At 47.9% G+C, this 26,296-nt stretch overlaps 1 protein-coding gene across 3 annotated transcripts in view; it reads right to left on the minus strand.

The window, feature by feature from the left end:
* Window positions 1-26,296, minus strand: part of LOC146775920 (anillin-like) — a 284,167-nt gene that overhangs the window by 96,998 nt on the left and 160,873 nt on the right. For all 3 annotated transcript variants that reach the window (XM_085639582.1, XM_085639581.1, XM_085639580.1), the window contains exon 15: window positions 14,409-14,535. In XM_085639582.1, coding sequence (XP_085495708.1) covers window positions 14,409-14,535 — 127 coding nt within the window. The remainder of the gene's footprint in view (window positions 1-14,408; window positions 14,536-26,296) is intronic.

The raw sequence follows: 26,296 nt of genomic DNA on the forward strand, positions 1-26,296 counted from the left end.
CCTTTTTCCCTTTCCCTTGGTAAGGCTATGTGTTGTAATCTCACTTCGTACACCCAGCCACCCCCTGCCCTTTCACACCCTTGGTACATCCCAGTGCAGAATGTGTGAACATTCCACAGCTGACTGGAACCTGTGATGGTGTTAATACTGAATAAACATAATCTACATCTACGCCTCTTTGTAACAATTTCCTTGTATTGCTTTTTGTTTTTCCTGATTTCAAATGAAAAAAAAGTCAGTCAAAATGGTGTTTATTGATGCTGCGGAAGTCTCTAGGGTACAGAGCTCTCCTCTATATGTGTAATTTGACCAATTAAGTTAAACTCTTCATATAATGTTACTTTTCAAAATGCAGTGAACACTGGCTTGGTATGAACATTCAGATTACTTTTGAAGTTGAGAAAACTACTCAAACTGTTCAAAAATGCTTAGTGTGTTTCATGCCAAACTACAAAAGTAATCACAAGCATTTTTGAACAGTTTGAGTAGTTTTCTCAACTTCAAAAGTAATCTGAATGTTCATACCAAGCCAGTGTTCACTGTTACTCTTTGTTGCAGTACAAGACAGTTCAACACTTAAAAGAAGCTTCAGAGAATACCCACTATTTAGTCCAATGGAAAAATTAAAATGTTAAGTTCACAGGTGAGTACAACGTTTTTAGTATTGGAGTTTTGGGGGGGTAGAACCAAGGTTCCCCAGGGTTCAGGTTGGCACTCAAGGGGCAATAGGGCGGCCAGGAGTAGTGCGCCAATGTTCGCCAATGGGGATAGGGGGCACCTCGGTTGGGGACTGCTCACGGGCAGGCCATTCGGTCTCAGGAGCCAAGCTTCTAGGGTTAATGGGGTCCCAGGTTGGCACAAAGTCCACACCACAGTGGGGCAGAGGCGGCCGGATGCACAGGAGGTGGTGTCGGGAGCCCAATGCATTTCAATGGGGGATGTCAGTCGTGAAAAAGGGCTGCAGGCTGGAGCCAGAAGACTGGACAAAGGGAACCAACGACTGGAAGAGGATGAAGAGTTGCTGGATACTGTCGGTCGGGCTCCTCAGGAGCTGCAGGGGTGTCAGTTCGTGTTGGGTTCTTTTCACCAGTCGTTATTTGGGGAGGGGGGGGGGGGTGACCCTTCGGGATGAGGCTACAGGCGTCGAGGAAGTTAGAGGACGTTGTCCAATGCAGGATCACAGGTCAGGATTGGGCAGGGGGGCCTTGCTGGGATGTTGGGCCAATAACTCTGCCCGTGGGCGTCCAGGACAAATCCGGTGACGACGAGAGATCACAGTTCTTCAGGAATGCAGGACAGGCCAGGTCCCCCGAGGTTCTTGGAGGCTGCAGGACTCGCCGGGTTCAGCTTGCAGGGGTTTCAGAGCAGGAGACAGGCAGATAGGGCTAAGGCCAAAGCAGTCGTCACTGTCCTTCTGCAGCACAGCTCTTCAGTCCTTGTCACATCGAATCTGAAGAGGTAAGATTTAGGAGTGCCTCTAAATACTAGATTTAGGGGTGTTACATGGGTGTGCAGGCTGGGACAAATGGGTTCCTTCCCTGGGGTGTCTACACCACCTTGTATGTCACCCTCCAGTGGAAGCCTCTCCCTGATTGGAGCGGGGACTGAAATGTGGACTTCACCTCGCCTTCCCCACCTGAGGGGGGGGGTTGGCAAAGGTGGGCACACCTCTCTTCCTAGATAGATTTTCCAGCCGGTTCTCGTGATCAAAATGGGGGGTCAGAACCAGTGGGAGACAATTGCTGATAGCAGCAAAAAGCTGGGGGTGGCTAACATAGGCGGGAGGCCTTTGAAGCTCCCTCTTCGGGAGACTGCCCATCCTGGAGGAGGAGGCATGACACTTCCGCCCAGGATGTGCTAGGTTTCCAGACCCAGAGAGCGGAGGGCTCCCTACTCAAGGGTCCAGAAGCCTGTTTGGGGGTGACAGATGGATGGGAGCCAGTCAGGAACTACACCAGAGTTGGTTTTTCAGGAGGCATATCTAAGATGCCCTCTGTGTGCATTGTTCATTAAATCCAACACTGGCATCAGTGTGGGTTTAATGTGCTGGGAAGTTTGATAGCAAACTTCCCAGACTTCAGTAAAGCAATCATGGAGCTGTGTACTTTGTGTTGATGAAATCCCAGCCCATGTACTCAAAATGTGCCATTCACATACATTGTAAGTGCAGTGAAGCCAGACATCGTAAGGGCATATTTCTCATGCAGCTATTCCCTCAACTGTGGTATGGTGCATCCTGCCTTTACGACTAAGGGGTGACTTACCCATGCCACAGGCAGTATTTGGGGCATGGCACACAGGGATGCGTGCCATATGCCATATCAACTTCGGTTTGGTCTTCCTCAAAACACGCAGCCAGCTCTGGCAGTGTGAGAGTGTTAAGGTGAGGAGCCTCTGAGGATGGCATATTACATGCTCAAGCCTTTAGAGGCCCTCCTTGGTCACAAGGCCCTTGGTACCTTTTACAAGGGACTTACAGGTGGCCCAGAGGTGTGCCAATTGTGGGTAACAAGGGTACAGTTTTTGTAAAGAACATTGGTTCTGGGGCCTGGTTAGCAGGATCCCAACACACACAGTCACGTTTTAATTGGGTATCTGGCAAAACATTAGGGGATAACTATGCAAAGAGGCCCTTTCCTACAGTTATCTTTTATTCTACATGCTCTAGGTTCAGATTTAATATTCTGGTGTTCAAAGTAGTGTCCAAGTGTCAAGCATTTATAGGTCTGTACTTTGGTTGCTCATGCAAGATAATATAGGGTGTCATACAAAGTTAAGCCACTCGGAGATCCAAGGCAGCAGATAGGACACAGTCCTTTTTTTGCAATGAGTAGTGATCTGGGCTGGGCTGGTCTGGAGGACATAGTCCTTTTTTTTCTTTGCGGAACATTGTAAGGAAAATGGGAAGATGGCTGCCGTGGGAGAGGAAAGCATGTGGCCGGAAGGGTCAACAAAACCAAAATGGGGGCAATCTTCTCAGGCTTTAGATTTAAGCAGCCAGAAATGACCAGCTTTGCAGCTGTAGTAGTTTCACCCAGTAGAGCACAGGCAACTGAAGCTGCAGCAAAAGACTAAGTAGGATACAGCATTCATATAGAGCACACAAGTCCCAATCAGAGTACATAGATTTGACAGCACACCAGTCCCAGTTTAAAAGCATTGGAGATCCAGGCTGACTCTGAAAGCAAAGGCCCATCTCCAATAAGCTTCCAGCCCACAGTAATCACAATGGGTCTACAATGTTGCGTGGGAGGGCAGGCAGGACTCTCTGGGTTACTATCAGACGCGAGGGGCTGTCGCTAGGAGAGGGGGCTCACTGTGTGGAGGACCGTTGTGGTCTCGACCGATGCAGCAGCCAGTTCAAGGAGTACATGTGAGCAGTAGGTGTTCCCCGGCCGAATCATGGGCGCCAGGATGGTGAGACTCTGTTGCAGGCATATCACTGGGCGCAACACATCCTAGCATCAACATTGTTGGAAATTAAGGAATGGAGACTGGGACAGCAGGTGCCGAATGACGTGCATGAGGGGATGCGGAGGACCAGTTCTGTAAACACAAGCATGACCGAGACATCAAATCTGCCCAAAAGCCAGCACGGCTCAATGCTCTTCTGGTTTCCTATTTCACTGAAGATCCTCTACAGATAAGGCTAGAACTTCAGTACCACCAGAAATGGGCACCATTAACCTTCAAATACAATTATTTGAAATCATTACAGCCAGAAGCTTTAGATCAGTGGTTCTTAACCTTTTCACTACTATGGACCCAGATTTAAATCATTTCTTGAATCTGGGTACCCCACTGAGTCATTACTGAAAACCAGCACCCAAGATTAATCAATTTGGATTACACAAAATACACAAAAACACAACCATTCAAACAAATGTATAAATGAGAAAATTAAATTAATAAAAATAATTCACAAATGTATAATAACAAAAAAACAATTTAATGAGAAGGTTTTAACTTTTGGAAATTCAATTGACACAACGTCCAGATTATATTTGTTTTGATACAATTGCACTGCTCTTACGAATCAATTTGAGGACAATCATTTTTAAACTCCTGTTTCAAATTCCTTCACATTTAAAGAACGTTTATAAATTCTCAGTTTTACATTTTTTTTCTAATATATACATACATATATATATTCACTGAAAAAACCATAGGTTTCACACATGTTAGTTAGCGGAAATTTTACTGATAAAAAACCAGTGAAATTCCCCCGTTATAGTTAGTGCAGGCAACTATAACTCACGCGACCGCAATCCTCTGCTGATGCTAATACTGTATTTAGACACTTATATGCCCATGTCTTCTTCCATACATTTTTAGCTATACATATATTACAAATATTTTTTTTTCATAAAGACACATATGTCATCAGCAGAAGATTGCGGTCGCGTGAGTTATAGTTGCCTGCACTAACTATAACGGGGGAATTTCACTGGTTTTTTATCAGTAAAATTTCCGCTAACTATAACATGTGTGAAACCTATGGTTTTTTCAGTGAATTTGCAAGGTTTTTTAAATGCTAATTCCCAACTATAACGTGTGTGAAACCTATGGTTTTTTCAGTAAATTTGTACGTTTTTTTAAATGCTAAGTTACTTTACGCCATTCGAGGCGTGCGCGCCCACTTAACGCAGTTCGTTCCGTGCACGGTTTTTATCAACTTTAATAAGCCCTGTACATTTGGTGGCCTTTGGCCACCAAAAGCACAGGGGGTGGGGTCAATGTGGATAGTGTTTTTTTTATTTCAATTTTATAATTTCATGTTGCCAAAATTTAGTTTTTTTTACCTATTAATAAGCCCTGTAACATTTGGTGGCCTTCGGCCACCAAAAGCACAGGGGGTGGGGTAAGTGTGGATAGTGTTTTTTTTATTTTTATTTTTTTACCGTACGCTTACGGTAAGCGTACGGTAAGCGTACCCCGCGAAATTGCCGAAAAAAAAATAAAACCGTTTTTGCTCTTGGGGGATGTTTGTGGACTCCCTCAACATGACTATGTGGGAGGGAGTTGTCAAAACAGCCCCGTAACATGTTTTTGGCCATCATGTTTGATAAACAACACTCAGTGCGAGAGACAAAATGGCGGCCGCCGCTTCCTGGTTTCGGCCGATTCGAATGTTTACTAAGATCTAAGAGCCAATCAGAATCGCGCTCGCGCACGCCACCGTACGCTTACCGTAAGCGTACGGTAAGCGTACCGTAAGCGGGCTCAGATATATATATATTGATTTAAAGGCTATTTTCTCAGAATCTACTGAACAGATTTACACCAAACCTACAAAAGGCACTTCCTTGACCTAGGGACTACCTCTCTGCCAAATTTTGAGTAATTCTGTTCAGCCGTTCGGGCTGTAGCTCGTTCTAAAGGTCCTATGGAAAAATGCATGGGAAAAACGCGTTTTGGGACCCCCCTTTTATCTCAGCCCCCGCTTGACGGATCCCCCCGAGACTTTCAGGGTAGGAGCGGAGCGTAGCGCCCCACCTATTTTGAGAAATTCGCGAGGATTCGTCGACCGGCGCCAAAGTTATTCAAAATAGAATGTTGAGGTTTTCCTATGGAAACGTGGTCCTAACTATAACTACCTACTGGCGACCGCCAGTAGGTAATATATATATATACACATATATATATATACACACATACACACATATATTGCAGTAATATACCAATATTTAATATTCTAAGCAGGTTCGGACCACAGATAGATTAATTACTTTTACTTATTTAATTCCTTCTAATTCAGCATATCCAATGCACTACCCTATTTTTCACCCTATATCGTTCTCAATATATCTTCCTCAAATCGGACTCCTCTCAAACCTCATTTTACTACTCTTTCCAATACACTAGCCTATTTCTCAACCTATACCTCTATCAATATATCCGTTACCTCCACTCGCTCATTCAAACCCATACCACTATTATGATCCCCAAAATAACCCTTTCACTACTCCACCAATCATTGCATCATCTAATGCCTTTTTACTATTCCGCTTCCCCAAAACAAGCCTTTCTACACCCTCCCTATGACCTCCACCTCCCTTTTACTCATCCCCCTCCACCTCACTTTTACTCATCCCAAGGCGCCTCCTAATGCTATGAGCTCCAAAACAAAAAATCTAAATCCTTCCCATCTATCCCTTCACTATCCTTTTCAATCCAAATCACAGACTAACATGTCCAGAACCACTCAAATTAATGCACAAGTTACTTACCTTAGGTAACGATCTATCTGTAAGAAACATTAGTAGTGATAGATTCCTTACCTTAGAATTACCCCCAGGCGTCAGACTGGATCCGGAAAGTTGTCAGCAGTACCCCTGCGCGTCGGTAGGCGTCATCGTGCGGTTCGCGTGCATCGTTGGTGCCGAGATGACTTCGCTGGAGCTACCTAGACACGTCCACGCGCGCTCTGAAGTCGGTTCTGTACACGACTTTCCGCACTAGGAACGCAGAGCCATGCAAGAAACTGACCACTGGTGCCTTGAAACTAGGGCCCTGAAAGGAATGACCTCAACCCTAGAAATCAGTTCGCAGAAAGGGGAGGATGGGTGGGGCGGCAGGGAATCTATCACTACTAATGTTTCTTACAGATATTGTTACCAAAGGTAAGTAAGTTGTGCATCTGAATGAAAAACGTAGTGATAGATTCCTTACCTTAGAAAAGATACCCCAGCAATACCAACCCCGGTGGTGGGTCTGCGAACCAAGATCACACCAGAAAATCCTGGATAACAGAACGGCCAAAGAAGCTGTCTCTCCGAACTTGGCTGCCCAGACAATAATGCTTGGTAAACGTGTGCAGCGAGGCCCACGTAGCTGCCTGACTGATGTCATGCAAGGGAACTCCCAGTCCCAAAGCAGTAGTAGCTGCCGTCACCCTGGTAGAATGGGTGCGCAGTCCCACCGGAGGCTCCTTTTTAGCCAAAGAATAACCAGCCTTTATGCACAGAACGACCCACTGGGAGATGGTCCGCTTGTGCACGGCTTGACTTTTCTTGGCGCCCACGTAGCCAAGAAAGAGCTGGTCATCCACCCGGAACTGTTGTGTGCGGTTCAGGTAGAATGAGAGCGCACGTTTTGGGTCAAGACGGTGGAGCCTCTCTTCCTCTTTAGAGGGACGCGGAGGCGGAAAAAAGGTGGGCAAAGTGATGGTCTGCCCAATATGAAAGGCAGTGACAACCTTCGGCAGAAAAGATGGACGAGTCCTTAGAACAGGGGTCTCCAACCTTTTCTGCAGTGAGAGCTACTTCTGATCCGTGAAAATGATTGAGAGCTACTAAAGGCCAAGCAACTTGTGAATCATTCTCAAAGTCCCTCCATGCGCAGCTTCATTGACGAGGGATAAACAGATACCCATTTAGTGTCTGCAATGCACAATATGAAACCAGAGAGCCTGGTATTAGTCCTGGCTTTCCTCTTCAACAAACTGCATACTCCTAACCTCTGCCATAACCAGCTAAGAAGATTACAATCATAAGAAACCATATGGACGTGCAGTGCTGTTCAAAGCTGCAATCAGATTAAAAAAACAACCTGCACATCTGTCTCTTACACCTTTTTCATCTACTAAACTACTACGTTCCATAACTCGATAATCGAACCTCGGTGGTCATCATGCACAACATGGAACACTTCCAACATAGGCTCACAAAATAAAGACAACACCTTTCCCACCACAAACCCTACATGGATTGGCTTGCAGGGTAGTAAGCACTATAAACAAATGCTGCAATACAATTATTTTATTACATCATACCTCCTTTTTCTACATTATCACATGACTAGACCTTGAAATGCATGAGTTCAGGGTTTGCACTGTACAAATTCTCTCCTAACAGACCATAAATGTGTTCCATGTAATAATAACCTATTCCACACGTATGGTTCACATGACTTGCCACTTAGTTCATTATCATAGAATGGTCATCGGGGATGGTGGGAGTCCATGATTATTTCATGATTAAAAGCTATTACTTCTAAAGATGCCTCTTAATCTAGTGCTATAATCAGCTATTCATAAGAAATGCTTATGCATGTAGGAGAAATAAACGTTGTGATTTTCTAACATTCCATCATATTTTTGTATGACTTTTGTGCCACTATTTGCATTATTTTCAAATCTTTGCTCACGCAAAGAAGTGGCCACAGACCTTCGCTTGGCCCATGCAAATCTCTTTATTGATTTATTAGCCTCGCTAACAGAAACATATGGCCACTGCAAGGGTGAGGAACTTTTTTAAATGGGATACATTTGAAGTGAAGTGTGAAGCCTTATTTTCATCGTGCTCAAAATCAACGCTCCTCACATGATATAATGAAATTAAAAGCATAATTTTTCATGTATTTTGTTTTTTAAAAAAGCACCTCTTAGGAGTTCTCCCTGGGCACAAACCGGAGCCAGTAACTTAATTTTACATTACATTTCTCCCATTATTTCATTAAAATGAAATGAAAAGACATGTAAAATTATGTTCTCGGTTCCGTTTTGTGGCCAGGAACAACATGAAAGGGACACTATTTATTTAAAAATAAAAGATGCCTGTGAAACGCTGCTTTATTTAATGATTAAATTAAAGCAGAGTTACAGATTGATTTATTACTTGTTGGAAGTACTGCTCATGTTTTATTTAGATGCCTCGAATAACGGCATGCACAGGAATCTATTTAAAAAATAAAGCTCCTCTTGCCCACATACCTGATGTCTGTCTGGCTCTGCTTAAAGTGGCCGACACAGTGACACTATCTCCTGTATTGCGGTATGGAGACCCAATTATGCCTTCAAGGCTGCCGCTCCGGCCACAAAATTGCACAGGATCATAGAACGGAGACAAGCATCAAAATGCACGCATAGTGGTGGTTCTCCGTGGGCAGCAAACACAGCCCATGCGCTGGTAGACGTCAAGCACTTCACCCCGCCCCAGATAGGCTCAAATAGCAGCTGGTTCCTTCGGCGGGAGACAAGCAACTGCAAAAGGCCTAAAAATAAACAAAACGATGATGATAGGCTACTAAAATTGAGGTAAGGCCACGAGCTACTGACATGGCACCTGCGAGCTACCGGTAGCTCGCGATCGACCGGTTGGAGACCCCTGCCTTAGAACCACTTTGTCCGAATGGACAGAGAGAAAAGGAGATTTAGAAGAAAGAGCCTGGAGCTCACTCACTCTTCTGGCAGAGGTGAAGCCACCAAGAAAGCGGTCTTTAAAGTGAGAAGACAAAGGGGACAGTTGTGAAGTGGCTCAAAGGGAGCACACATCAGATATGTCAGAACCAGGTTCAAGTCCCACTGGGGCATTATGAAAGGTACAGGAGGTAAAAGATGAGTAATGCCTTTTAAGAATCTATTTAAAACCAGGGACTTGAAAAGGGAAGGCTGATCTGGAAGCCGTAAAAAGGCTGAAATGGCAGAGAGAGAGCCCTTGATAGTGTCCAGAGCAGAGCCCTGCTGGGCCAAAGAAAGGAGGAATAAAAGGACCTTTGAAAGAGGGGCAGAAAGGGGATCCACAGCCTTTGCTGTGCACCATGCCACAAACTTGGTCCTCCGGCAGGCGTATACCGTCTTAGTGGAGGGACATCTGACTGCCAAGATCACATCACAAACTTCGGGAAGCAGGTGAAAAAACGTCAACTGCCACCGCTCAACCTCCACGCAAGGAGGTGAAGACTGGACAGATTTGGGTGGAGGACCGTCCCCTGTTGCTGCGACAGAAGATCCTCCCGATCAGTCAGATCACGGGATCGATAGCCATGCTGAGTAGCTCAGGATACCATACTCTTCGAGCTTAGTCCGGAGCCACAAGAATGACTTGGGCCCGGTCGCGCTAGATCTTCTCTGGGTATAAGTGGTATAGGCGGAAAGGAGTATAGTAGACCGCAACTCCACTTGCGACGAAAAGCGTCGCCGAGCGAGTGCTGCCTTGGAAATTCCAACGCACAGAACTGATGACATTGTGCGTTCTCTTCTGTGGCGAATAGATCTAACAAAGGCTATCCCCACTGCTGAAAGAGACCTTGCGCCACGTCAGAGTGCAGACGTCATTCGTGATCCATCATGCACCGGCGGCGGAGTTAGTCTACCCTGGCGTTCAGAGAACATGCCAGGTGTTGAACCACCAGGAAAATGCCCTGATGTTCCAGCCATGTCCAGAGGCGCAGAGCCTCCCGACATAGGGTTCACGAGCCCACCCCGCCCTGTTTGTTGCAGTACCACATGGTGGTGGTGTCTGTGAACACCTGCACTACTTTCCCCTTGACAGAGGGAAGGAATGCTTTTAGTGCAAGTCGGATCGCCCGAGGCTCCAGAAGGTTGATATGGAGCCGGGACTCCGGCGGAGACCAGAGTCCTCTGATCTCCGCCTCTCCCATGTGGCCGCCCCAGCCCAGAAGGGAAGCGTCCGTCACCAGTGTGTTCCGGTTGGGGAAGGGAGAGGGATCTGCCATTGACCCAATCGCGTTTCGTGAGCCACCACTGCAATTGTAGTGCAGTGCCCTCCACGATCTGGACGTGATCGGACAGGTTGCCCTGATGCTGTGCCCACTGGAACTTCAGGTTCCACTGCAGAGCCCGCATATGCCATCTGGCATGATCCACCAACAGGATGCAGGAGGCCATCAGGCCCAGTAGCCGGAGGGTCATCCTGACCGAAACCCGTGATAAAGGCTGAAAGATTGGTATCATAGCCTGAATATCCCGGACTCGCTGCTCAGGAGGATAAACCCGGAACTGCGCCGAATCCAGAACCGTTCCGATAAAGAGGAGCTTCTGAGAGGGAATCGGGTGAGACTTCGGCATGTTGATGGAGAACGCCAGCAAATGCAGGAGGTCGGCCGTAGTCTGGAGGTGGTAGATGACTGCCTGGGGCGAGCCCGTCTTAAACAACCAGTGGTCGAGATAGGGGAAGACTAGGACCACCGCCATCACTTTTGTGAACACCAGAGGGGCACTGGTAAGGCCAAAAGGGAGCACGGTGAACTGAAAGTGCTCGAGGCCTACAGTGAACCGCAGGTAACACCGGTGGGCCAGCAGGACGGGAATATGAAAGTAAGCGTCCTATAAGTCAAACGCTACCATCCAATCTTGCGGGTCTAGGGCAGACAATAACTGAGCAAGTGTGAAAATCTTGAACTTCTCCTTCCAGAGGAAGCGATTGACGTTCCGAAGGTATAAGATAGGACGCATACCCTTGTCCTTCTGGGGGACCAGAAAGTAGTGGGAATAAAAACCACAACCTACTTCTGGCCCAGGAACGCACTCGATGGCCTCCTTGGCCAAGAAGGCCATGACTTCCTGCTGTAGAAGCGCAAGATGGTCTCCCGACATGCGGTGGTATTGAGGTGGCATGGCTGGAGGGGAAGTCTCGAAGGGGAGGGAGTAGCCCCTTCGGACAATTTGCAGCACCCACTTGCACGAAGTGATATTGCGCCAGTGGGGGAGATGATGGCGAATTCAGCCGCCCACTGGCGCCTGATGTGCCTGAAAGGTCAGACTAGGAAGGTTATGCAGTGGATGCTGCGGGGGTGGAGGTGGACTGACGCGCCTGCTGGCCCCCAGAACCGCCTCGACTGTTCCCACGTCTGCGCTGTGAAATCTGTTGCGCAGGCCTGTGGCTCTGAAACGAACGTGTTGGGGCACCACTTCCGTGGTCACGAAAAGGAGCGAAAAGCGGAGGAGGGCGAGTGGCCGACAGGCCCAAGGACTTGGCCATAACCTGTGAGTCCTTAATACGCTCCAACGCACTATCTGCCTTATTGCCAAAAAGGGGAATGCCATCAAAGGGCATGCACATTAAGGTGTTCTGGACATCCGTGGAGAAGACAGTTCTCAGCCAGGCGTGGCGCCGAAGCGCCAGAGCCAGGCGATGGCAGCCGGCCATGTTCCTGTCCACAGGAGCCCCTGTGTTGGGCCTGGACCAAGTGCCCAAAAGGACGTCAGAAAGTGCATCTTTAAAAGGCAGCAAGGGCTCCAAAGAGGTTGCCGCCGGCTGAAGCACTTCTGTCAGGAGGTTAGTCCTGACTGCCACCGTAGGGAGTTCGAGGTGGAGAGCCTCGGCTACCCTACGTACTGCCACTGTGTAACTGGCCCCATCCTCTGTAGCCACGGTAGGAGACAGCATGCCAAGGTCAGAGGAGGCGTCAAGACCCCTGGCCTCCCCTAAATCCTCTGCCCAGTCTGGATCATAATCACACTGTTGTGTGAGAGGGTCCTCAGACCCCTACCAGTCCTCCCCTTCCTCCGAAGTCTGCGAAACAGGCTGAAAATAAGGAGGACGGACATAGGGGAAAAAAAGGCACCATCATCGTCTGGATCGGCGCCGCACGGCATCGACCCAGCACCGTGTCCGGGCTGAAACTGGGGACGATGTCGTCCCGAGGAGCGGGCGACGGAGGTGGTGCAGACGGCGGTGGAGGTGTTACGAGGTCAACCGGCGTCGACCCGGGTCCAATCCCGGGAGGTCCTGCGGCACCAGAGCCACCGGCAATGGAAGGACAGGACCTCCAGTCGGGCCTGTGGGGCCCGTAGGCACACCGGCGGGGCATGTCGGGCCATGGCAGCAAGAAACTCTTGCACCTGAGCAGGCGTAGCCAGCAGATCCAGAAAGGGTGGGTAGGCCGGCGGCGACTTTGCAGGCTCCGCCGGAGCTGCGGGGGTGGCAACACCTGCGCCCTCAGCCGCAACGGGAAGTAGTGGAGTGACGACGCTTCTTCGACCTTTTTGGAATGCTTTGACTTACCTGACCCAGAGTGCGAAGACTTCGATCCAGAAGAACGATGACGGCTCCGCAACAAATCCCTCGACCTCCAACGGGACCGGGACCTTGAGCGGCACGGAGCAGACAGTCGGACTTCCAGCAACTTTCGGGACTGCTCCCGCAAAGTTTTCGGCGCCATAGCCCGGCAGACTCGTGGTCACGCTCCAGGCAGCAGAGACACATACAGTGTGGGTTCTTCACCAACATCATGCGGTGACAGTCCCCACAGTTCTTGAAGCCGGGCATGCCTACAACACCAGGAGTCTATCGACTCCAAGAAATTGAGACAAAAGGCCTCGAAAAAACTCAGTCAAAAAATGACTGGGGGTACTTGCTCTTCCCGGATCTGCGCTTGCTGGCGCGGAAAAAGAAAGAACTGACATCAGCACGCGTGGGCGCATCGAAGTAGCTCCTGCGACGTCATCTCGGCACCGACAACACCAACGACGCACGCAGAGCTGCATGACGACGCCTACCGACACGCAGGGGTACTGCTGACGAAAACTTTCTGGATTCAGTCTGATGCCTGGGGGTAATTCTAATGTAAGGAATCTATCACTACGTTTTTCTTTCAGATTTCATATTTCACTAAACTAATTCACCACTAATCCATTATGGGTTCCGGAGTGGGGTGCTACTCGCCGAAAAAACATTTCCACCGCCCCCATCAGGAGGTAGCAAGTGCTGTATAAATGAAAACCTTTTTTTCCCTTCTCTATCCCTACACTATCCTTCTGAATCCAAATAATCTGACTAACATATCCACCACTCAAATTACTTTCATATTTTCCCTATACTATCACCACTAATCCTTTATGGGTTCCAGAGTAGCGTGCTACTCGCCGAAAAAGCACTTCAACGCCTCGTCAGGGGTAATCAGCGCTATATAAATGCAATTACAATACAATACAACCGCTGCTTTAAATGATAAAATATCACCAAAGTTATGAGTTTTAGGTATGACATTGAGCTAGATACTTAGGGGGGCTCGTTTGAAGGAAGGGGTGGGGGGAATGGTGGGAATATCTGAGGTATTGGAAATTAAGAAATTAGCAATACAAAAGGTCTCACATTTATGCAATGCAAATGGTAGGCATCACAACAACAGGAGAGAGGGTGTTGGGGCAGAGAAGACACGGAGAACGGGAGGGCTGGGGGCGAGAAGGCAAAGACAGTGGGAGGGTGAGAAGGCACAGACGATAGGAGGGCGGGGGGGGGGGGCCGAGAAGGCACCAAAGCACGTTGTGCCTGCAGTAGAAGAACCTCATTAAAGAAAATAGTGCTCATAGTCTAAATACCAGTACCGTGTAACAAGTGAAGAAAGGGGCCAGTCGCCACGGGAGGTGACAAATTAAGAGGAGGCAGTACTAAGGAGGGGGTAAGAAGCATGTTGACTAATCAGAAGCCAGCATTCAGGACAGACAATGACTCAAGCCAATGGCAAATATGGGCGGACAGTGGGTGGTGCTTCTAGTCACCTACAATAAGACTCACAGAGCAGCGCATGCATGCTGGCTCTAGGCTCGACCTAAAAAGCAGGAGCTTGAAGTTAATCCAGTTTAACAATCTTTTTCACTGTCAACATTTGCCATGCAATTAAAGAGGATCCAAAGCATGTCCATCTAGACAGAAACAACTTACAGCGTTACTGAAGTAGGGAAAACGATGGCATCTCCACAAAGTGCATCTTGTACGCTGGCAAGGGGCGTGGCTACTATGTAATGAGATCCAAAGCGAATCAGTAACAGGAAGTAGTGACTAGGATTTCCTGAAAAAAAGGACAAGACAGAGTTTAAGAACCAGCACTGTCTATGACAGAGTTAACCATGAGAAATATTAGCCAAGATCATGCTAGAGTAGCTCTTGAGCTTTGGGCAGATCCAGAGCAAACAAACCCCACTAAAAATATCTTTGAAGCTATAAAAGATCAGAAATAAGCCAAATCTTGTGGCAAACCACCAGCAACACGTTCCAAACTGGAATAAACTGCAAAACGCCCATGAGGTTATTAACCACAAGTGACAAGACAGTTAATCAAGCAAACCATCAAACATCCAATACAACCACAGACATGTCAGCCAATGAAACAGAAGCGTGTGGCATTAAGCACTATAGAAAAAGCAGCAATAACTGCTACAAACCAGCCTTACAATCTCTTCCAAGGTTGATAAATCCAGAGAGAAAACCACGAATGAGGTGAGAAATGCCAACAACTTCTTTCAATCTTCTCACATAGGAAACAAAACTAGTTACTTACCTGTAACAATAGTTTTGCAGCCTAGACTCTTCTAGATTCACATACTGTGCATATTCTGCAATCTAGTGGTTGGAGTCGGAAAGTGCTTTGTCTTTTTTTCGTTATTGGGAGGTAGTGAAACCTGATCTCCCTGGTAACCCTCTGTGTGTGTGCAAGCTCTCAGATTCCCCCCGCCCCCTTTGCCTTGCGATTGGGTCTGCTTGCTGAATAAGTATAATATTGATTGTTTATAGAGCTGAGAGTGCAGGGACACTTGTTGACTTTAAAAGGTGATTTAGACAGACATATATATAGATCTTTAATTTTTAAAAAGGTTTATAAACCGCTGCTGTATATAGCGGAGTCTGGAAAGCATAATAACTTGTGTTATGCTTTTTACAATTTCTTATTAATTGTTTATGAGCTATGTAGGTAGCTCGGTGTTAACTTTTGTAACAAGCATTTGCAATGCAATAGTTCTCGCATTTGCGCGAGTTTACGCTATTGGCATTGTAAATTGTAAAAACCAAAACATAAATAAAAGGCATTGTCATTTACAATGCCAATAGCTCAATGTTTTGGTTTTTACAATTTACAATGCCAATAGCGTAAACTTGCGTGTGAGAAGTTGGCCTGGTATATGATGTTCAAGACCTATTGCATTGCAAATGCTTGTTGATTTAGCAGCACCAAGTATGCTGGAAATGTGACTTTTACTTTTGTATTATAGTCTAGGCCTACAACTCCCTACATTCTTAGGATTGGTGACTGAAACATGGCTCGGAGGAATGCCCCCTCGTGTGGGTCCATTTGACAGCTACAAAAGTTTTCGTTGTCTTGGATGTTCAGCATAGCCTGGACATTGAAGTGACATCACTTCTAGGAGCAGTACATTAAGTACCCTTAAACTGGGCATTAGTAACACCTCATATTTACAGCAGCTAGAAACTGAAACGTGTAGTATGTAACGCTATACAAAACAAATTATTGGCAGTTTTCTGTACCGTGTGCAGAGCGGTCCCCACAGCACCAAAGGAGTTAAGACCTGAAGTGGTACGTTCTGGTCTTCCCTGCTCCCATGTCCTTGGCGTGTGGCTTTGCAGTAGGTATGCCCTTCAGAAGCTGTAATCCCGTGACAAGGGCGTGGTTCCCGCGCTGTTGCAATTATGGCGAGAGAGCCCCACCTATTAGTGTTCAGTGATTAATGAAAAGTCAATAATAAATAATTACCGTACCCTCTGCAGGGAACAAGCATTACATTGTCTTACGGTGCTTACATACCAGGTGTATTTGTACCAACTCCACTATACTTCTCCCATCGACTTTAGAAGGATTAAACGCTGAGTCGGCCCTGTCTGGACTGAAATCCAGGGCCTTCAAATTACTAGAGCTCAGCAGCTACTGAGTTACCTCGCTTGTAACTCGCTGCTTGGAGCTGAAACCGGAGCCATGCGGAAACACTCCTTGGTTTAGAAGCCCTTATTGAAAAAGGTAATTACAGCTTTTTTGCCATTTGTTAGTCCTTGTAAGGACTTATGTACTATGTTTATTTCGGGACTATGTCTTGAGTCTCGTTTTTTATTAATAATCTTCTTTCTTTACTCCTTCACAAGGGAGGAGGGAGGGTCGTATGTGAATCTAGAAGAGTCTAGGCTGCAAAACTATTGTTTCAGGTAAGGAACTAGTTTTGTGTTGCAGCCTAGACGTCTTCTAGATTCACATACTGTGCATACTGTGTAGCGGTATTTAGCGATTGTAGAGGAGGGAGTGAAGTGTAGTTAATCTCCACAGGATATCAACAGCAAAAAATGGTGTAGAGTGCCACTTACTGTTTTTGAGAGAATCTGTTCTCCTGTTTTGTGTACATAGTAGATATCCATATAGCTGTCCTTTTTGGAAAGTATATGCATATATACACAGTTATGCATATTTGCATTTGTGAGTAAGCTCAATATTTATAGATGTGGCCTTGAAAAAAACCTTAGATATATAAAGAAATAGTTATATTTTACAGCCCCATTTATCTATTTGTAGGCTAAAGCCTGAGTTGCTTCTTTTATTTTATAAGTGCTATTTTAATATGGTCTTTACCAACCACTAGCTCTTGTTTGTATATTGCTAGAAATTGTGTTTTTCCCCCAATGGTCAGGCCTTAATGCCTTGTGTAGATATGGATTAAGGGTTTTCCCCCGGGCCCTGGTTGCTTTATGAGTGTATGCATTCCTTGTTTGATCCTCGCTTTTTGGTATTGGCACCAAAAACGCTATGCGAATGCTGCTGAGGTATTGAAGTCAGCTTTTACCTTTCCCAGTTTATGGTCTTGCAGAAGGTGGGCGGTATCGTATGATTACCTGTTCTGTCCATATGAGCAAATTGAGGGGAGAGGAACGAATAGTTTACCTGTCGGTGTAGTTGTGCAGCTTGAAGATCTTTCTGGATTCACTATGCTGTGCATTATTCCGCGATCTGGTGGTTGGGTCCGGATTCATAGTCTTTCTTTTTTTTTTTCGTAGCCCAGGTGGGCGTCGACGTCCCACCATTTGGTGCACCTCTCGTGACGTCGTCGTGCTTCCTGCGGAAGTCCCACCTTTGGGGCGCCATCTTCGGGTTCTTTTTTCCTCTCGTTTTTTTTTTTTAACCCTAGGCGAATGATTAACTTATATGTCCATTTTTCTGTAGTATTTCATTCCTTCTGTACTTCTGTTTTTCCCGCTCTTCCTCCAGCCTCATCTTCCTGGCGAAGGTGGGTGGGTTCGCTAGTGAATCCAGAAAGATCTTCAAGCTGCAAAACTACACCGACAGGTAAGAAACTATTCGTTTTGCAGCGTGAATCTTTCTGGATTCACTATGCTGTGCATAGACTTTGTAGCGGTTTGTTATCTTTGTGGCGGCTGGGTGGTAGATGAGCGTTGGTCGTTGAATATGTGTTGAAGCACTTTCTGTCCTACTTGTGCTTCCTTGTTCATCTGTGTGTCCACGCAGTAGTGCTTGGTGAACGTGTGCACCGAAGCCCATGTTGCCGCCAGGCATATGTCCTGAATGGGCGTGTTTGCCAGAAAGGCAATGGTTGCCCCTTTCTTCCTTGTGGAGTGAGCTTGAGGCCCCTCCGTTAGCTCCTGTCCTGCCTGATTGTGGCAAAACTGTATAGTTAGTGCAATCCATCTAGCAATGGTGCCCTTTGTCACTGGTCTCCCCATGAAGCTTGATGCAAAGGACACAGAGCTGCTGAGTTTTTCTGTGCTCCTTGGTCCTCTCAATGTACTGCATCACCGCTCTCCTAGCGTCTAGAGTGTGTAGAACCTTTTCTGCGTTCGAAGTTGGGTTTTGAAAGAAACTCGGTATCTGAATACTCTGGTTCAAATGGAATGCCGACACGACTTTAGGCATGAAGTGTGGGTCCGTTCTCAGGACAACCCTGTCCTTGTGTATCTGTATGTAGGGCTCTTGTAGCGTTAGTGCTTGCAGTTCGCTCACCCTGCGTAGCGAGGTTATGGCTACCAGAAATGCAGTTTTCATAGTCAACATTTGCATTGATGCCTTGTGTATGGGTTCAAATGGTGCTTTCATCAGCTCCGTCAGGACCACGTTAAGGTTCCATGCCGGCGGCGGCAACCTTTTAGGTGGCGCGATTCGTTTCGCTCCTTCCATGAATCTCTTTACTACCTGCGACGTAAAGAAACTTCCACCCTTCTCCCCTCTTGTGTAGGCTACTATCGGCGCTAGGTGTACCCTTAGGGAGGTGGAGCATAGGTTACTTTTCAGAAGGTGCGTGAGGTATCTCAGCACTGTTGAGTCCTTTGTCATTTTATTCTTCAAGCCTTTTTTGCCACACCATATTGTAAATCTTTTCCATTTTGCACTATAGCATTTGCGTGTAGTTGGTCTCCTTGCCTCTCGCAGCACTCGCATAGTGCTTGCAGGCAATCTAAGGTCCGCAAACTCTAACTCTTCAGGAGCCATGCCGCTAGGCTGAGGCTTTCGGGCTCTGGATGTAGAACCTCTCCGTTCTGCATGGAGAGCAGGTCCTTTCTTCTTGTGAATCTGTGGGGATTCCCTTGAGCCATTTCCAGAATTTGGGAGAACCAAGTCTGCCTCGCCCACTGTGGTGCCACCAGGATCAGTGTCATGTTGCTGGTTCTGCATTTCTCGAGCACCCTGTGTAACAGTGGTATCGGCGGAAAAGCGTAGGCAAATGTCCTTGACCAGCTTATCCATAGGGCATTCCCTTGGGATTGCTGATCTGGTTGCCTGGACGCGAAGCTTCGGCATTTTGTATTCTGGCGTGTTGCAAATAGGTCTATTGTGGGAGTTCCCCATTTCTGGAAAAGCTTCTGCGTTTCGTGCCCATTGAGCTCCCACTCGTGTGAAGCCGAGGTCTGCCTGCTTAGCCAGTCTGCCTCCACATTGTCCTTCCCTGGTAGGTGAATCGCTAGCACGTCTTTGAGAGGTATGGCCCATCTCCAAATCTCCTGTGCCAGAGTGGAAAGGGGGAATGACTGTGTCCCACCCTGTTTGTTGATATAAAACATGGTTGTGGTGTTGTCCGTTTGAATCAACACTCTCTGGTTGCACAGGTGCTTCTGGAATGCCTTCAGGGCTAGCAGGACAGTCTTCAATTCCAGGTAATTGATATGTGTGACCGCATCTGCCGGAGTCCACAGACCCCTCACTCTGAGTTGGTCCATGTGTGCTCCCCATCCCCATTGAGATGCGTCCGTGGTGATGGTCACAGTTGGGTTTGGTGGTACCAGGCTTTTCCCTGTAGTTATGTTGTCCCTGTTCCACCAAGTTATCTCTTCCTGCACTGCGTGCGTAACAACCACTAGATCTTCCCAACTTCCGCTTGCCTGTGACCATTGCTGTTGTAGCCATTCTTGGAATGGTCTCATGTGAAGTCGTACATTCGGGACCAGGTGGATACATGACGCCATCATCCCCATGATCTTGCTCACTGTCCTCACTGTCAGAACTCGCCCCTTCTGGTAGAGACTCGTCTCTCTCAGTAGGGCTTCTGCTCTCCTGTCGCTGGGCACAACTTTGTCTATGGTGTTGATTTTTGCTCCCAGGAAAATCTTCACCTGTTCTGGCTTCATTGATGACTTCCCCCAGTGTATGGAGAACCCCAGGTTCGTCAGTGTCTTTGTCACCTGCTCTGCGTGTTTCTCGCACTTTTCTTGGGTGTTTGCTTTGATCAGCCAGTCGTCTAGGTAAGGGTACACATGAATCCCCTTCCTTCGTAGGTATGCTGCGACTGCCGACAGGCATTTCGTGAATACCCTTGGTGCTGATTTTAGCCCGAAGGCCAGGGTCGTGAATTGGTAATGGTCCTGGTTGATGCTGAATCTTAAAAGTCTTTTGTGCCTTCTGTTTATTGGGATGTGCAGGTAGGCATCCTTGAGGTCCACGGTGGACATGAAGTCTTCGTCCCTTACTTGGGGCAGCACCTCCTGTAGTGATGTCATTTTGAACTTTTGTGTTCGGACGTATTTGTTTAGGTATCGCAGATCTAGGATGGGCCTGAGATTTCCGTCTACTTTTGGTACCACGAAGTAGTTCGAGTAGACCCCTTTGTTCCTTTCCTTGTAAGGCACTGGCTCGATGCCTCTCTTTTCGAGCAGCTTCAGTGTTTCCTCTCTGAGTTGAGCAAGCTCCTGACCTGAGCGTTGCCTTCGTCTTGGTTTTCTGTTTGGAGGCGTCCCCTCCAAGTCCACGCAGTAACCGTGTTGTATGACGTTCAGTATCCACTTGTCCGTGGTTATACGTTGCCATTCCTGTAGGTAGAGTCCCAGCCTTCCGCCTACGGGCGTTGGATGTTCGTAGGCGATTGGGTCTCTTCTCCCCCTTGTTGGTTTTGCATTGCGCCTCACCCCTGGGGGTATGTTGGGGGTGAGTGTCCCCATGCGTGCCGAGTCACTTCGGTGAGGGTTGGTCACTCCCTCGTCTCCTTTGACCACATCCGTTTCCTCTCCCGCGAAAGGACTGGCCCCTTGGCTGGTACTGCCAGTTTTGCTTTTGCTGACCTTGCTGGCCGTGACTTTCACCCTGCTCTAACGTCTGGTGCGATGTTCCCTGCTGGTTACCCCCTCTACCGTAGGGTCTTCTAGTTGTAGTGCCTCTTCTCATCCCCCTGAACTGTAGGGCCCCCATGGACCTTGCCGTCTCGTTCTCTTTCTTCAGCTGGGTGAGTTTTTCGGCCACTGTCGCCCCGAACAGTGTTTCACTGTTGAAAGGGGTGCTTAATATGTTGCTCTGCACCTCCTGTTTGAATCCAGAGATTCTCAGCCAGGCCTGTCTCCGTTCGGTGATCCCAATGGCCATTAGTCTGCTGGAAGTTTCCGCCCCGTCCAATGCAGTTTTAATGCATGAGTTGGCTATGTTTTTACCTTCTTCTACAAGGTGGGATGCTCTTTGGCGGTACTCTTCAGGGAGGTGTTTGACTAACTCCCCCATCTCGTCCCAGTGCTGGTACTGGTGTCTATTGAGAAGCGCATTGGAGTTCGCTATGCGCCAGTGCATCGCCGCGTTCCTTTCGACCTTCCTTCCAGTGAGGTCCATTCTCCTGCTTTCCTTATCGGGGGGTGGCCCCGAGGTCGCTGGCACGTTGGCCCTTCTCCTGGCCGTGGAAGCGATGATGAAGTCAGCAGTGACCGCTCCCTTGATGTAAGGCGGGTCCAGGGAGGAGTGCTTGTATTTCTTCTCCGTCCTGGGCGTGATGGACCGGCATGTTGCTGGCTCCTTAAAGGCTTCCTTCCCCAGGTTCATTACGCTTTGGAGCATGGGAAGGAACTGGCTCCTCGTCTGAATGGGGAGCAGGGTCTCGAGGAGGGAATCAGCTTTCGGCTTCTCCTCGTCCAGTTTTACCCCAAAGGCTGCTACAGCACTGCTGACGACCATATTAAACACCCCGATGTTGTCTGGTGTGAAGGCCTCGAAGGATACGTGTCCACGGGCTCTTCGGGATTTTCGGCGTCGATATCTTGCCAATCCAGTTCGTGAGTGGTTGATGGCGCTGAGCCGTAGACCGACTGCTGGTCGGCCTCCTCGTCTTCGCCTTCATAGTAGGTGCCTTCTTCCTCCTCCTCATGATCTCTCGGCAGCCCCTCGGCGTAGAATTCGTCCTGCTCCTCGATCTCGACGACGTCCGGTCGACGGAGTCGTTGGAATTCGGAATTCTTTCAATTTGGCGTCGAACTCCTTCTTCCTCTGAAGGATGCTCTCCATCTCCGCTTTGAGTCTTCTCTTCTTCTTCTCCATTTCGGAGATGCTTTCGACGTCGACCGCGGCTCTTTGACGGAGCTTGCGCCGACGCTGGCCTGTCTTTCTGCGTCGAACGTCCCGCTTCGTGGGCTGCTTTCGACGAACTCAGCCTTTCGGCGTCCCTCGGCACCAGGGAGTCCTTCTCGCAGGATCCGCTCGGCCTTTTGTCCATGGATCCACCCTTGGTCGTCGAAATTTTCGGCGCCGGTGCTCCTTTCGAGGACTTTGACTCGGATTTTCGAGAGTCTGTCTCGGTTTTCGAGGCCCTTTCGGGGGTTTTGAACTCGACGATTCTCTTACCTCATCAGGCGTTTTCATATCGGTCTCTGCGACCGTGAAGCTGTCGGGTCCTTCGGCGATGTTGTCCTCATCGTCGGTGGAGATGCCCAGGTCGTAAAGCGACGGGGCCTTACCTTTGCCTTCCATGCTGAAGTTAGCTCTTCTCTGGCGTTCTCTCACTCGGAGCGTCTTCGGCGCGAAAGCTGAACAGGCGTTGCAGTCCTTGCTCGGGTGGTCAATCGGTAGGCAAAGGTTGCAGACCGGATGCTGGTCCTTCTGCGCGAACTTGTGGTGGCAGTTAGGGCAGAATTTGAATGGTGTCTTGTCCATTGCGCTCAGAGCCTCTGAGTGCGCATCCTCGAAGGGCGTCAAAGAAAATCCCTGGGAATTCTTCCTTCTTCGCGTCCCGGATGTAATTTATTCCTCTCTGTTATCTCAGCTGTTTTTTCTCAATGAAACTCTCGTTTTCTCCTTCTTCCTTCGATTGAAATCCTGGAGCTTCTCGATGACGATCCAACGTCGGAAAAAAGATCCGCTGTTTGTAGTACAGAGACTTTTAATGATATAAGGGGAAAGGTGTCACCAAAAGCGTAGGCAGTTCAACGGCGTCCTTCCCGCCTGACGCGTTTCGAGGTAAAGTCTCTGTACTACAAACAGCGTTGGAGTGCTTCCCACCACAAGGGCAACCTTTGAGCAAGCATTTTTGGCGGCAGCCCAGACGTCGGGAGTGCACCACCCCGGAAATGGGGGGCCAATCTTCGTGTTGGGGACGCTGTATGGATTTAGAGGGGAGACGTGTGCATCAAGGCCCATCTGAGGGCTTGGAACTTTGCGGCAGCTAATCACATGTGCGGCGATTAAAGAAATAATCCATCAGGACTACGTGGCCCAGCAATCCCTGCTCTGTTCTATCGGAACTGCCCATGAAGGGCGGGCTTACCTGCAATAAAGGAGGAGTCCTGAAGGCACAGAACTTTCACCCACGTCCACGCCTCTTAAGAAGAGGATTTTACCTCGAAACGCGTCAGGCGGGAAGGACGCCGTTGAACTGCCTACGCTTTTGGTGACACCTTTACCCTCTGTGTTTCATGATCAAATTATTAGAGCATGGTTTTACTCAGGAATACAGACTCTTGGTGACTTATATCAAGATACTCAATTCTCTTCATTTTCTGTTCTCCAGACTAAATTTGGCCTATTACCACATTATTTTTTTAAGTATCTTCAGATTCGGAGCTTTATAGAATCAAATGGTCCTCACTCATTCTTGCATGAACTCTAATAAGATATTGGAAACTATCAGGAAAACAAAGAAAATTGGCCCAGTGTATCAAATGATTAGCAATCTATGTGAAGATGATCTATTCTCGGCTGAGAATAAATGGCAAAGGAAGTTAGATTTATTAAACATTGATATGGGAAGATCAATTGAAATATCTATTAAAGTACTTTTTAATGGATCCCTTCAAAGTCAACACTATATGTCTATTTTTGACCTTTACTTCTCTCCTGTTAAGATAGCTAAGTGGAAGGTTGGGGGAGAGTCAAGATGTAATCGTTGTGTAGAGGTGGATGCGGACTCTATTCATATGTTTTTTAGATGTGAGAAACTTTCTCGCTTTATTACTGATATCGAATCTTTTATTAATAATACTTTAGGCATTGTTGTGAAACTTTCTCCTGAATTGGTAATCTTTGGCATTCAAACAAATCAGGCCGGGGTAAGATCCCAGGTTGAAGAAGCATTTCTGTTCATTTGTATGTCTGTTTTTCGGTTCTGCATCACCTCCCGCTGAATTGATAATGAACCCCCAACCTTTCATCAATGGCAATGTAAGCTACTCCATATTTATCATATAGAAATGGCTATGTATAGGCTTAAGGGGATAAGGAAAAAAAAGCAAGGTTTAAAAATGTGGGACCCAATTACTAAATGGATTTAAAGTATTCTCTTTATTTCTGCATTATTGTTGTCAACTTCTCTTGCGTGTAAACTATCTTGAACTTTTTTTCTTTCTTTTTACTCTGCTCAATGTATGACTGATTGTTGAAATAAAACAATAAATAAAATTTAAAAAAAAAAAAAAAAAAGAGAAAGGAGGTTGACGGCTCGGGGTCTAGACTAGAACAAAGTCCCCTTTTATGTGGACCAAAAAAGTAGTGGGAACAACAACCACAGCCTACTTCTGTCCCCGGAACCCTCTCCACGACTCCCTTGGCCAAGAGAGCCATGACTTCCCCACGGAGCAAGGACATATGATTCTAAGTCAGCCAATCGTAAAATGGAGGCATGGAGGGAGGGGTGGTCTCGAAGGGGAGGGAGTAGCCCCTATCTGATGTTATGGACTGCCAGTGGTGGCGGATTCTTCCACCAACTAGCCTCCCATGAAGGGCAAGATTAGGAAGGTTTGGTGGCTGCAGCTACCGAGGGTGGGGTGAAGGGCTAGCTGGAACAGTGTTGGTGTGGTTGAAAACCCCTTCCATAGGTGCAGATGGGGATGATGAGGGGCAGCAGAGGCTAAAGGACTTGTCCATAACCAGCGAGTCCTTTAAAACGTTCCAGCGCAGAGTCTGCCTGGTCTGAGGAGAAGAGAGCCATCGAAGGGCAGATCCATACGGAAAGCTAGGAAATCCCCAGAGAAGACCGTCTTTCCTTAGCCAGGTGTGGCACCTCAGGGTGACCATCTAGGAAATTGTTCTCCCTGGTGAGTCAGTCGTGTCCAGACAACAACAGATCATGAACTTTGCTGCCTCTCTCCAGTCTGTAAAGGCTTGGAAGAGGATGGTCCGTGCCTACTCCGGGACCTCCTGCAGCACTTACGCAATCGTATACCACAGGGTGTGGGAATAGTGGCACAATTGGCATGCAGTGTTCACGGACCTTTTCTTCCCCAAAGAGTGCAGCCTCTTGGATACTCTGCCTGGGGGTGCATTAGGGAATGTGCCATGGGATGGGAAGCTTGGACCACCAAGCTCTCCAGGGTAGGAAGTTGGGGTGCCCAGGAGCGGGCAATAGCGACTGGCATTTGTCCTATTCACAGAAGGGCCTGTGCCGAGTTTGGACCAGGTTCCCAGAAGGACGTCAGATAGGGACTCATTTAATGGGAGTAGGGGTTCTGAGAAGGAGACTTCCGGTAGAAGCACCTCCGTCAAAAGATTAGTCATGTATGTCACGAGGGCAGTTGAAGGTCAAGGACATCAGTAACTCTCTGCCACATCATAGCTTGAGAAACTTCCTCCTCTGTAGCCAAGGTAGAGGAAGAAAGCATGCCGAGATCTGGAGAGGTATCCAGTCCGCAGGCATCACCCAGTTCCTCACACAAGTCCCTTTGGGGCTCGAATGGCTGAGCGTCCAGCGACCCCATCCCACTCCTCCCCGAAGCCTAGTCCATAGGATTTGGGCTGAGGATCCGATCCAGGACCCGAAGGTCCTGCTGGCGTCTGGCGCAGCGCCAGGCGACACGATTCCAGCTCAGTGTCAGACTCAGGGAGGATAATGGGGCAGGTGCCAGGAAAACCCACATCGAGACCGGCGTTGGGGAAAGTCGAAGTGGTGCGACCAGCACCGATATGGAACCATTATCGGATCCACAGGGCCCACTGGAGCTGGGTCAGAGCCACCGGCGCAGAACCAAATGGGCTCCCCACCCCGCGGGGCCAGAAGAGGTCAGGCAGCCCAAATATGAGACGCAGGGCCTCATAAAACTCTGAGTTGGGCGGGGGTCGCTCCAGATATTCAGGATGCCTATGCTCCTTC

This window comes from Triturus cristatus, chromosome 12 (genome assembly GCF_964204655.1).
Source record: "Triturus cristatus chromosome 12, aTriCri1.1, whole genome shotgun sequence".
Taxonomy (NCBI): Eukaryota; Metazoa; Chordata; class Amphibia; order Caudata; family Salamandridae; genus Triturus; species Triturus cristatus.